The sequence below is a fragment of the Ixodes scapularis genome, unplaced genomic scaffold (genome assembly GCF_016920785.2).
Source record: "Ixodes scapularis isolate PalLabHiFi unplaced genomic scaffold, ASM1692078v2 PGA_scaffold4__175_contigs__length_147842914, whole genome shotgun sequence".
Lineage (NCBI taxonomy): Eukaryota > Metazoa > Arthropoda > Arachnida > Ixodida > Ixodidae > Ixodes > Ixodes scapularis.
The window spans coordinates 92,820,491-92,834,657 of record NW_024609879.1 but is presented as its reverse complement, the minus strand read 5'-3'; the positions used below and the strand labels follow the sequence as shown (position 1 = coordinate 92,834,657).

At 45.1% G+C, this 14,167-nt stretch overlaps 1 protein-coding gene across 1 annotated transcript; it reads right to left on the bottom strand.

The window, feature by feature from the left end:
* Positions 1-9,482: 9,482 nt before the first annotated feature.
* On the bottom strand, positions 9,483-13,062 carry LOC120850194 (zinc finger protein 493-like). The gene has a single exon (XM_040222626.3). The coding sequence runs from the start codon at positions 12,844-12,846 to the stop codon at positions 11,275-11,277; it is 1,572 nt and encodes a 523-aa protein (XP_040078560.1). The 5' UTR covers positions 12,847-13,062; the 3' UTR covers positions 9,483-11,274.
* Positions 13,063-14,167: the final 1,105 nt, after the last annotated feature.

Below are 14,167 nucleotides of genomic sequence, written 5' to 3'. Positions count from 1 at the left end.
GCCCTCACACCCCCCACGCACTCATGGCCCTCACACCCCTCATGCACTCACCGCCCTCACGGCCGTCACGCTTTCATGCCACTCACTGCCCTCACACCCCTCACCGCCCTCACACCTTTCACGCACTCATGGCCCTCGCGCCATTCACCACCCTCACGCCCCTCACGCACTCATGGCCCTCACGGCCCTCACCGCCCTCACACCCCGCACGCACTCATGGCCCTCACGCCACTCACCGCACTCATGACCCTCATACCCCTCACGCACTCGCGGCCCTCATCGCCCTCGCGGCCCTCACTCACCCTCACGAATTTTCCTGGTTCAGATACTCACTCACCCTCACCTCACCTGTGAAGATGAGGGTGAGTGAGGGCCCTCATGAGTGAGGCTTGCCGAGGTATGACTGCCAGAGCCCCCCCTCCGACGGACAGTTCTGTTGCCATTGTGGGGGCCGCGAGGTCCTACCACGTTATTTAAAGTGAGGACATAGAATGAGACAATGGAAGAACGTGTCTGCCTCTGATGGGGGCTTCAGAGCATTCCCTTGCACGAGCTCTCGGAGGCACGTGCCTGTGCTGCGCCTTGAGCCATCTCTTTTATTTTGATAAGAAAGATGGAACTGTGGGTGCGTTGCACCCTATAGATATGCCCCCCTTAGTGAGGAGGCCCAACGAGCAATTAAATAAAATTAAAAGAACTACAACAACATACAATTGAAATGCTAGCTGTGGTCATGAGTTTGTCCAGTGAACTTGAGCAGACTTTTTCCGAGACTTCGGACTTTCCTCGCGCGTCTCGCATGTGATGAGGTTCACGGGTGCGTGCTCCAGATGTGCTGGCTTTAGACGCTCGAGAGCGATGGTGTGTCGTCGTCCATTGATTTGTACAACAAATTCACTTGGCTTCTTTTCCAGAACCGGGAACGGTCCCATATAGTGTGGTTAGTAACAGACGCCCGACGGACTTGCCAAGCGGGGGTGATCAGGATTCCTTCAATGAGATGTTGAATGTCGGCGCTGTTGTTGACTGCGCGGAGGATCTCGGTGGCGAGTTGCTGCGACAACACTTTAAACAATGTGGTAGGACCTCGCGGCCCCCACACCATCATCATTTTATGCCAGCTCAACGCAACGTTAGCCCTTTAGCCTCCCTTGTACCGATTTTCTTCACTGAAGAGCTGGTAACCCTAGAGGATTCAAACCTTTTATTGAAAATGGTCTTGTATATAGTTACTGAAAGAAGTAGCTGGCTTCTTTTGGTTGGTTTATTTACATTATTTCAGTATTGTGAGTGTCAAACTGGAGAAATAGGAATTTCGTTATCTTCAAAAATGCAGCCACTGAGAAATATGGGAAATTATGTTTTCGCACCGAATAACCTTTTGGGGTCTTGAGGGTCCCCTGTAGGCCCCTTTAGTCAGTATTAGTTTAAGTGAAAAAAGATCAAATTAATGAGTTACCTCAAATTCAAATATTTAATATACTACAATCAATATGTTCAGTTTGAAATAACTCTCCATTGTCCTGAATGTTTTCATTAAAATTATTGAACTATACTAGCGGTATTTGTGCAGGGTATGATACTTGTAAAAGCAAATACTGGGGTGCAAGCCAGTGTTGAGTGCAGGTTTTACAGTAGGAAACAGTTTCACATCTCTGCCCTTTGACTTTCCTGTCACAGCAGACTGCACAGTCCCTAAATGCGGACGATGTAAAGGGTGCCATCTTGAAAACCCAAAAGCACGTGCAAAATGCTCACTTGTGCATCTAGCAAAAAAAGATATACATGTGTCTATCCTTTTACAGCATTTGTTGAGGGACAAAAAACTAATAGTCCCTTCCTCTGGCAGATGCCGAGCGCGCGGTCGTCGAGCGGTTGGCCTCCATGAACGATCGGTCACATGATCCACCCCAGTGGCACGCTCTGCGGAGCAAATCGAGCGTAATGCTCCCAGCAACGAGCTTGAGTCTTACCTTAGAGCGGTAAACCGGAACCCACTGCCTGCAGCGGAAATGGCACCCCCCGGTTGCCGCCATCTTGCCTGCTTGCCACATTAGTGATCAAGTGGCGTTAAGATGGCTGCGCCCAAAGGTGGGCCAGATCAGATCGGCCAGACCGTGGTCAGCAGATGGGCATTCTGGGGCTGCGTTTGAATCTTACTCGAATGGCGCCGAGTTATTCCGGCGGATAAAGTCACGTGACAAGACAGATGCAGCAACGCTGGGCGCGGGTAGGTTTTAGAACGCAACGGGTACCAGAAATTCACCCAGGAAAGAGATAGAAGCTGCATTCGATTTACTTGCACCTCCTGCACCGGTGCAGAAAAGTGTGGGGCGGTGTACTTCCGGTCGTATCTTAATATATATACCGGAAGTAGACTGCCCTACACTTTTCTGCACCAGCGCAGGAGGTGCAAGTAAATCGAACGCAGCTTTTATGTCACTCCTGGTCCTCCTGGGTGAGGTTCTCATACCCGTTGCGTTCGAAAAACTACCCGCGTCCAGCGTTGCTGCATCTGTCTTGTCACGTGACTTAATCCGCCGGAATAACTCGGCGCCACTCGAGTAAGATTCGAACGCAGCCCCAGAGTACCCATCTGCGCCATCTGCTGACCGCGATCTGGCAAATCTGATCTGGCCCACCTCTGGGCGCAGCCATCTTAACGTCACGTGGTCACTAATGTGGCAAACAGGCAAGATGGCGGCAATTGGGGGGGTGCCATTTTTGACCGCTGGTTTACCGCTCTAAGTTTACTCAAGCTCGTTGGCTCCCAGCACCACCGCTTTCAGAGCGACTGCCCTCGTTTTTTAACGGTTTCGGTTCCCAATGCTATCTTGCTGAAAGCATGAAGTTCTGATCGGAACTTCATGTTTTGACAAAAATTTTGATTGTTTACTACTTGATTAACGAAGACCCCGACGTTAAGACAATTTGTATTTCCTTAGTTTTATAAAACCGATGAAGACAACTAGAAGTATGTGTATGAGCCATGGGATGCAATTAATCAGTACTAAACTTGCATGCCGTAAAGCTATCATCTCCGAAGGCGACTTCCATCTGCGGAGTATTTGACGCATTGTCTTCTAATTATTCCAATTACATTACAGAAACCGCACAACGAACAAATGACATACTTAGCTCTTCATCCAAACGACTCGTAACACGATACGTTGACGTAACGCGATATCTTGGGTCTCTTCGCTGGCAAGGCAAACGACTCGGCAAACACTTTGCCGAAAATGGCTGCCTCATCGTCGCTCGAGCTGGAGCTAAGCTGGTATCTTCGTCGCTCTGGCTGATTTTGTGGTCACTGCGTTTTATTAGACCTCCTGAAATTAACTGCAACGATGTCGTCTCCGCAGTATGCTCGGCCGAGTCGGTCATGACGAGAGGAACGTAAGCAAGCTCAGCAAGAGAGCCCATCCAGGAACGTTGATAATGAAACTGAAATGTGGCGAGTGATTACAGATTACAGTCAAACCCGGATATATCGAATTCAAAGGGGATCGTAAAATAGTTTGATATATCGATATACTGAAGGATTGGTCTGTCCTATGTATTGATGGCCCTTGAGCTGCGGCCATCAATACATAGGACAGACCGGCAGATGCACCAATCACAGACTCCGCAAACATCACAACAAAGTTTCTAAGGCCTCTCCAGATTCTTATCATCCCATAGTCATACATACCCGTGCGTGTTTGCGTTGTCATCCCCTCTTTGATGACACAAAAATCCTAGGGGGGCATGACAGCAGATTCGGCAGGGAAATCATAGAATCATTCGCCATGACCACAGCAAAAAACAACGTGTCAAACCCTTCCCTCCTGCCAAACCCTTCCCTCCTGCTGACGAAAACTGAGGTTGAATTTTTAAAATCCGAGATAACCCTAACACCCTGACTTGCACTTCGCGTTTCTTATCTTTCCTTCTCTCCCCCTTCTCTCCCCTACTCCTACTGGGTATAGTCGGCTGCTTGCTGTTTGAAAGTTTACTCGTCTGTTGCTAGTTGAAAGATGTGGTTGTGTTGTCCCTGTTTTAATTCTTTTATTCTTTCTTCATCCATGCATTAATTAAACGAATTTCTGATTATGCACGAGCTGATTTTGATTCCATTAATAGGAACCTTTGCCTTTTTCTTGATTTTTACTTGGATTGCGTTGATGAGCGCTCAGTTGAGAATAACTGGTGTTTATTTAAAGAACAAGTTGTGTACCTCATGAGAATGCACGTGCCACTTCGCACTACCTCGTCCTCTTCTGAATCGCCTTGATATAACGTGTTTTTAAAAAGGCTAGCAAACAAGAAAAAAATATTTCGTGCTGCAAAGCTATCGGACAACGAACAGCGATGGTCAGCGTACCATACTGCAGCTGGTGTGTATAAAAAAGCACTTCTGGGTGCGAAATCCCATTGTTTTAATAATACGTTACCCTCCTTGTTGTTAAATAACCTGTGGAAGGTTATTAATTCCTCTTTTTCTTCCAATAGAACGCTTAGGGATGCAGATGCAGATGAAGATGGATTATCCAATAATCAGTGTTCTTTCGTTTTAAATGAAGTGTTTACTAAACCTTTCTCTATTCCAGTTCTTGTTTCCCAGTATTTACAGCCTGTGATTTTTTTGCCTATGCATCCTGTTGTTGTAGATAGTGAAGGAATTACTAAGATTATTGATAACCTAAAAATGTCTTGTGCAGTAGGTACTGATAACATTAACACAAAATGTTTTGAAAAACACTATAATGTATTCTAGCATTATCCTGTCCAAGATTTTTTTCTCAGTCACCTCAACATGGTGTCTTGCCATTGGATTGGAGGGTGGTTCCTGTACACAAAGGTGGCGATAAACAAAGTCCATCTAACTACGGTCCCATTTCCATAATGAGTATACCATGCAAAATCCTTGAACATGTAATTTACTCTTAACTTGCAAACTTTCTGGATACTAACTCATTTCTTAACACATCACAACATGCTTTTCGGAAGTTTTACTCCTGCGAAACCCAACTTCTTACCTTTATCCATAATCTCCATGTCACACTTGACCAGGGTTCCAGAAATGACTGCATATTCCTTGATCTTTCCAACGCTTTTGACAAAGTTCCCCACGCTCTTCTCCTCCATATAAACGTGGTAGCCTTAACATCTGCCCATACATTCTCGCTTGGATAGACGCCTTTCTGACTAACCGTCTTCAGTTTGTCGTCGCCAACGGAACTAATTCTCCATACTTGCCTGTCAACTCCGGTGTCCCACAAGGCTCTGTACTATTCCACTACTATTTCTTATTTATATTAATGATCTCCCGACCCGTGTCTCCTCTTCTATTAGCCTTTTTGCTGACGACTGCATTATTTACAAAGATATCCTTAACGACTTCGACATCTCTACTCTTCAGACCGATATTAACAATGTAACCCTATGGTGCAACGACTGGCTTATGGAACTTAATATCTCTAAATGTAGATACACGTGCGTCTCTTGTTAATGTGGACAGCTGAACAATTTCGAGAATCTGCAAGGTTAGCCAAGTCTGCACCAGATTACTGAATATGAGCACAACTTAGTCTTCTTAACCCAAGGTGAGGCATACTTCAACCCCTAGTTTCGACGACCTGGTCAAGGGTGTCCTCAGACGGCCCTACGGGTTCACAACTCGGGTAGTCCACATGAGCCATTTTCTCAGCTGCTCGACGCTTCAGCTCAAAGTCATACTCCTGTAGTAAGTCAAAGCACCTTGCTATCTGTGGTTTAAGGGTCTTGGGTACATTTATGTACACAATTGCTCGACGGTCTGTTACTAGCATGAACGAAATGCCTAAAAGGAATGAACAAAGTCTTTCCATACTCCAGACTATTGCCATCAGCTCTAGTTTTCTTAGATGGTAGTTTTTCTCGGCATCATGCTGCACTTACTGACACAAAACGCCAGGTGTCAGCAACCTGACCCTTCTTGCTGAAGAATCATTCCCACAAGTCCATGCACGCTTGCGTCCGTGTGGAGTTCAGTTGGGGCCGAAGGGTCGTACAGCTTCAGTATTGGGGGTACTGTTAGTTCTTTTCGGAGCACGACGCTCGGCAAATATAAATTTGCTGAGCGTCCTGAAAAAACCCTAAATCAGATTTTTTGAACGCTTGCGGTAGGTGGGAAGAGCAGGGAGTGCACCGAAGTCCCTGGGTGTGCAGCAGGTGGAAGGCTGGCGATGCAAAAGCACTCACGATTAGAAAATTGTATGCGTTTTTGCATTGCCAGCTTTCCACCTGCTGCACATGGGACCTTTAGAACACCCATGCCCTTCCCACATGCTTCGAGGCTTTCTAAAATTGACCGATGAGCTGTTTTTGGTAACGCTCTCCCAGTTCCTAATTAGAACAATGTATATTTTCATTATAATTAAAAACCGAATTGGTAAGTTTTAGCAAATTATTAAGCTAATCAGCATGTTCTCTGCAGTCCCTCAATCCTGGAAGTTGTTCACAAAGAATTTTGTTGTGCTCAACAATCCTACTTGTAGGGATTCTTGAAACTACAGTAATTCCTCGTTACAACAAAGTTGACGCGATGGCACAAAAATTTGGTATAAGCGGCAACTCTATAAAAGCAATAAAGCCAAATAAGCAGCCCCAGCAGCCACGAAGGTGGACGGGAACACTGCGGAACAATACAGTCAAACCCAGATATATGGAATTCAAAAGGGGTCGTAAAATAGTTCGATATATCGATAATTTGATATACAAAAATGTGTTAAGCTCCAGTTGAAATTTCCGCGCATCTCTGCTAATACCGAAGGCCGCGACAAACCGGACCTTACCAAATAGAGTTTCTAAGAGCCGCTAAATACAGTCGAGCTTAGTTAATAAAGATCATAAACACCGCCGCATTTACGCGACGGTGTCTGTGACTTCCACACAGCGTCGACAACAAAACGCGAAAATAAAAATAAAAAAAAATGAAAGAACAGAAAAAGCGAGCCACTAAAAAAAAAACTCCACCCATAGAATAAAGTTAAGTAAGCACCAAAAAAGAAACTTCACTAAATTCAGGCAGCAAAAAAAGAACGGGAAAAGAAACGGCAAAGCGAAAACGGCGAAAGAAAAAGGTAAACAAAGATAAGACGTTCAAAGTGCGATTGCTGAACTGTTATTCAAGCACTCGACAGACTTTTTTTTTATTTGCTTATTTTATTTTAGGGCTAAGGAGTCGCGCAGCGACAGCGGTGTTCGGGGAAAGAGCGGACGCTACCGTTCTAACAGCGGGCATTCCCTGCCCTCCCTACGAGTGCGCGTGCCCTTCCACTTGCTTTTGCCATCCTCCACTTGGTAGTCTGCCTGCCAGCCCCGCAACCTGTGCTATGTGGTCGCCGGCGGCGCAATCCGTCCGCGGGAAAAGCGACCGGCGGCCGTTTTAATTCGCAATATCAAGTGTCCCCACCGTCGAGTTCGATACAGAAAAACAACGCTCCTATTTGGAGTGTTCGATGTAAACAACAATTTGAAATACCTGGGTGTGATATAGCTGGGCTCGACTGCATATAATCAAGCAAACCTTAGTTACGAACAAAAAGCTGCAGTTTACCGAATAAAAAGGTAATTAAGCGGTGTTTGCCGATAATTTCTTCCGGGCATCAGTTCTCCTTGAACTACTCCAGGCATCGCAAGAACATTGTCACCGCCACGTTCCACACCAATATGTTGCAAAGCAGGATGTTTCGCGTCTTCGCAGTCGTCGGTGTTTTCCGAGGTGCCTCTCAGACGTCGTTACGCGTTTACTCTGGCTGCACGCAAGGTCTACGATAGCAGCATCCGAGGGAGGAGCAACAGCGGGAACATCTGCATTGAGCGCGAAAAAATCAGTTATCCTCGGTGGCTTCGTTTTCACATACTCCTGTATAGAGATCGCTGCAGCTAGTAGAGACTGTGTATGCAAAAGCAGTGAGTGCGCAGGCGAGCTGGTGGATGTTGATCATGATGTAAGAATCCCGAGACTGTGATAAAAGCAGGAAAACTTGGTCGAAGAAAGACGGGGGAAAAGAATGTCTCAAAATCAGCTACATACTGCGTTTATTTCCTGGATGTCTTATATATTCACAACCTAACCACCGACGTCGCGATTGTGTGCTGGCTCGCAAACATGCTGTCCCCCCTTCCCTATATTATACCGTGTGGCACATTCTACGAAAAAAAAAAAAAAAAAAAACATGCTCGCGAGAGAAAATTTGACGTGCGCAAAGTTTACCATCTTTCATCTTCGGGTTGCAGGCGCGCTTTCTCTAGCATAAGAAACTCTTGAAGCCGTCCAGTGTGCCTTCCTTGTTCTGCAAAAAGGTGGGCAGCGGTGAACAGTTGATGCTGGAATGTCGAATTCTTTGGCGATTTCAGACTTGAACCGGCCACTTGACTTAGGGTAAACACTCCCACTCTCCCATGTGACATGTGTGCGTACACCGCAAGCGTGCCCCCTTAAGGGATAATCTCCTCTAGGCTCCTTCGCTCCCTTGAGCAGATTCCGACAAGAGTTGGGCAGCGTCAGTTGCGGGTGCCTTAAGCAGTGTCAGAATGTGGACATTGCTCCCCCTGCCCTGCCCGCGTCAGCATTGGAAGCTACACTCTGCGCGCTCTACCCTCCATAACCTGTTCGCTCCATTTTCTTGTTTGCCGTTTGCCCCAGTGGAGGGGTTTCCGTGCGCCTCAGTGTAGGCTTGCATGCTTTCGGCACCTCGGCCTTCGTAAAAAGCGTGGCCGGCCGCCGGTACACTTTAAATCCAGTTAAAAATGCGTGCATTTCAGTCAAAACCACGCTGACTTCGATAAAAGCAATAATTTAAAAAATCATAAGCCATTACACTTTGTGAAGGTGGCTGACGAGCGAAGCTGTTCAGCACACAGCACAGACCCGCTCCAAGGAGCCGGAGGAAACTAGACACGTGCGACTGGGCCGCCACCTGGCGGCAAGTAGAAACGCGCAATGGGACTGCCACCCCGGGAGAGCGGAAGGAAACTAGGCACGCAAGCATCTGGGACGACGACAAAGAGAGGGCAGTGTGAGCGTAGACATCACAGACGTGGGTCTCACAGCGGCAAATCTTTGAGAAACCTCTATTACCTACCTGCAGGTCTACTGAGCTTGAAAATGGTGCCCAATGATAACTTTGTAATCTACTGAACAGACCTACTGCTAAATTACCCAAGCATCAAGGAGAATGCTGGGAATGGTGTTCCACGTGCTGGCGTCTGCAGCAGTAACTATTCTAAAGCATAAAACAAATGGCATCTTGCACGTGCGTTCATCAACGCTTTATTTTGGTTATTTACTTTGAATCTTTTATACGGGGAAGGCGTGCGGCGGTGCGAGCGTAGAGTTTTTTGCCGCTGCGCACGAAAAATCTATAGAACCCTAGCCATACAATTTCATTATAACGAGGGTTCACAGTACTTGCGGAAACACCTGATATGATTTTTTTTTAGGCAGACATCAGTAGGAAGAAACAAAGGAAAGAGCATTTATTTATTCAATTAACACAAACATACAACATAACAAAGTCTAGATTCTAAAAATCATAACTTCCCCAGCTTGTTTTAAAGTATTCAAGGATTCCAAGTAAACTATGAAGCGCCAAACAGGTCACAACTGCTAATACATGCTGTTCAAAAAAAGAAATACAAAACTCTTAGCCTAGTCTCTAATCTGGATACCTAGGGAGTTCCAAGTTTTAGGAGTGATATAATGGGAGCACTTGAACACAGTCAAGTTGTCTCAGAATGGTTCCACAGCAGGTGCGGCCTTAAATGTAATGCCTTGGCTCGCGTCGGATATAATTAAAAAAGCAGGGTTCCTTACTTTAAAACCAAAATGCAGCCTCTTTGATACAGAAAGGTGCTGCAAATAAAATAGTGTGGTAAACCAAAGTATAGCATGATAGTATGTGAATGTTATCTGAAGAATGTTCCAGTTCTTCCTTTCTATATTAAGATCTAACAACTCTTCACTCAAAATCATGTCAGAACAAACACCTCATCTCTGACAGACATTTCTTTTTATCAATAAGTAGCCATGTGAGAGGAATGTACAGCCATCCTCTTTTGTTTATATACAAAAATAGCAAGATGATAGGTCAGTTCTTGTAAATACTAATGCTTAATCATAAAGTACTACTAAACCTTATTGTTTTTAACAAAAACACACAATAGTCACTAGAAAGGTGAGAATAGCACGCAGCAGCTTCAGTTGTCCCGCCGGCAGCATGAGCTTACTTTCGACAGGGCTTTAGCCTCTCGCGCACCTCGAGAGTGGGCATGTGTTTTTATAGCATTTATACACAAGACATGCCCTTCTAAGCTCCTACTTCATCTGAATCCTAGTTCACAGGTATCAAACACATAGCCTAAAACTCACAATAGTCAAGTGTTCTGCTTGTGACAACATTTACAAGAATGCTAGGAAGACATTCTGTGAAACTCATCAGCAGGTGACACACTCAAGGTCATTCATCCTGTGTGAACCGCATTCAAGTGTTGCTCATTGTTGAATGCCACGGTACAAGTGCTACATTTGTAGATTGTTCAAGCAAAGCTTCAACTGAAAAGAAAGCTTGAAATGAAGAGGTAAGTTCATTTTAAACACTTTTGGCTGGATGGGACATTTGGATAGACTTTCTTGTGAACAGCCTGGTGAGCATTTAGGTGCTCTTGTTCAGTGACTGCGATAGCATGAGGTCCAAGTCTGGTGGCCAGATCATCCCGGTGAATCTTTTCATGAGCACTCAAATGCGACTCCCTGCACAGTGCTTCTGAGGAGGTTTGGCATACAAATTGATTTCTGACCAAGTCACTCTGTTGACAACCTACATATTTATATTTCTGTACAAACACTGCGTCAAGGGTTTCGCATTTGTATGGCATCTTGCATTTGTGAAGACTCAAGCTCGATTTTACTCTGAACTCTTTTGGGTAGGTGTCGAATTTAGATTTTCCTGTTCAAACACTTTGTTACAGGTGTCACATCTGCTGGTTCCTTGCATTCATTAATTGTTTTGTGACTACAAGCTAGACTTTTGACAAATATAATTTAGACAAGTTGTTTAATTTTTGTGAAGCTTTTCATGAACGTTCCAAGTAAAACTTCATACGGAATGATTTCGAGCAGGGGGTGGGGCGTTTATAAGCCACAGGCACGCGAACAAGTTTGCCAATGTTCAACTTAGACCGAAAAGGGAACTCTTTCGAAGAGGTGGAACACGCGAAAAGCTCTGGGCCTGCATGAATTAGCTAATGTTAGGTTAACTGCCGCTTCTCTGCAAATGCTCTGTCGCAGGTTTCACATCTGAAAGTCCCTCCACCTCTGTAGTGAAATCTCTCGTCAACAATCAAGGAAAAGTTGCAACAGTACGAATTTTGGCAGGAGAGGCACTTAAACGGCCTTTCACCACTGTGATATAACTTGTGAGTTGTCAAGCGTGACTTGATTTTAAATGCTTTAGGGCAGCTGGGGCATTTAAATGGCCTTTCATCACTGTGAGATATCTCGTGAGCCATCAAGCGTGACTTTATTTTAAATGCTTTAGGGCAGCTAGGGCATTTAAACGGCCTTTCATCACTGTGAGATATTGTGTGAGTCGTCAAGGATGACTTCATTTTAAATGCTTTAGGGCAGCTGGGGCATTTAAATGGTCTTCTGTCACTGTGAGATATCTTGTGCACAGTCAAGCTTGACTTTGTTTGAAATGCTTTAGGGCAGCTGGGGCATTTAAACGGCCTTTTATCACTGTGAGAGATCTTGTGCTCCGTCAAGCGAGACATCATTTGAAATGCTTTAGGACAGTGAGGACATTTAAACGGCCTTTCATCACTGTGACAGCTCTCGTGAACCCTCAAGTGAGGCTTTGTCCGAAATGATTTAGGGCACGTGGGGCATTTAAAGGGCCTTTCATCACTGTGAGATATTTTGTGAGTCGTTAAGTGTGACTTTCTTTTAAATGCTTTAGGGCAGCTAGGGCACTTAAACGGCCTACCATCGCTGTGAGATATCTTGTGCTCCATCAAACATGACTTTCTCTGAAATGCTTTAGGGCAGCTGGGGCATTTAAACGGCCTTTCATCGCTGTGAGATACCTTGTGAGTCGTCAAGGACGACTTAATTTTAAATGCTTTAGGGCAACTGGGGCATTTATATGGCCTTTTATCACCGTGAGATATCATGTGCACAGTCAAGCTTGACTTTGTTTGAAATGCTTTAGGGCAGCTGGGGCATTTAAATGGCCTTTTATTACTGTGAGACAGCTTGTGGCCTATCAATCTGGACTTTATTTGAAATCCTTTAGGACAGTAGGGGCATTTAAATGGCCCATCATCACTATGAGAGCTCTCATGAACCCTCAAGTCTGGCCTTGTCCGGAAGGCTTTGGGGCAAGTGGCGCATTTAAAGGGCCTCTCATCACTGTGAGATACCAAATGAGTTGTCAAGTGCGACTTGATTTTAAATGCCTTAGAGCAGCTGGGGCATTTAAATGGCCTTTCATCACTGTGAAATCGTTTGTGCATAGTCAAGCTTGACTTTATTTTAAATGCTTTAGGGCAGCTGGGGCATTTAAATGGCCTTTTATCACTGTGAGATATCTTGTGCTCAGTCAACCATGGCTTCGTTTGAAATGCTTTAGGACAGTAGGGGCATTTAAATGGCCTTTCATCACAATGAGATTTCTCGTGAACCCTCAAGGAAGGCTTAGTCCGAAACGCCTTAGGGCACTCAAGACATTTAAAAGGCCTTTCATCTGTGTGAACCCTTTCACAAGCAGTCGAGCGACGCTCCTTCCTAGACGCTTCCCCCGTCTGTGTCCCTTCGAACATGCTGATCTTGCTTGTGAAGACACTGCAGTAAGTGCCAAAAGAGCGGTTATGTTCTGCATCCACCTGTTCGTCTAGACATTCCCGGTACAATGGTTTTTTGGAAGAGGACAAACCGCTGCTTCCTCCACAGTCAGAGTTCTCCTCTTCCACATCAACCGGATCTGTTGGGAACACAAAAAAAGTAAGTTCAATTTTTGCGAATTAAAAAAAAAAACTAGGGGAAAAGTTACATATTCCTTATAGGGCAGTTGCCTAAATTTCGAATACCTCAAGTAAACTCTGAACGAACAATTAGGAACTTGAACGGGTTGAAATGGTCCCAAATTAACTGCAATGGAAAACAAAGTTTGACCCGTGTCGTGTTAGAACCCTGGACAGATTTCTTATTGAACCATAGATAAAAAAAAAAGTCTGGTCTGGAATAAAATCAATGCCAGTAAAGCATTTGAGGGCCTTTGATAATACAGGAAGTGATAATTTTTCAGTAATTTATTTCCCAAAGATGTTTGCACCTGTGAACTATTGATTAATAGAATATCCCATAGAAGCCTATATACTATGAGCATGATCCTCCGAGATATCACCCATCATGCGTTTCTGGCTAAATATCCGAAGGGTTCAAATTTTAAAGCGTTCCCCATCCCATTTGATTCATGCAATATCAGATGGGATACATTCCAGCTGCTATGCTCCCAACAAAAGAAAAACAATGAGCTGGGGTTTTCTTTGTAGACGTAAGAGCGGGGGTCCCAATCTCTTGAGAAAGCTTTATTTCTCTTCTTATAGGAACGGTAACCCCTCTGGTTCTTAGGAGTGATGCGATAAATCAGTACAGCAGCCTAGATGCCTTTTAAACAAAAGTCTTGCGTCGAAAAAAATGAAAGTCGTTTACAATTCCCTGTAACGCTGGATTAGAGCGCAGCTCTTGAGGAGGAGGATGGAAGGGTACAGGGGGATAGGTGACTTCCTGAGGTCACGTGACCTCAGGGAGGGGGGGGGGGGGGGGGGAGGGGGGAGGGGAGGTGTCACGCGACCTAAATTTAGCGGGCAATTTTTTCCCGCTAAATTTAACGGGGAAAATTTTCCACTAGATTTGGCGGGGAAATCGGGGAAATTTTTCCGCTAAATTTAGCGGGGAAATTTTTCCGCTAAATTTAGCGGGGAAATATTTTCCACCAAATTTAGCGGGGAAAATTTTCCGCTAAATTAAGAGGGGAAAATTTTGCCCTAAATTTAGCGGGAAAATTTACCCATAACGCACCGCGCAATTACGCCAACGGTGACGCCGCTCAAGCCGGAAACGGGCGCCTGAGAGCTGCGC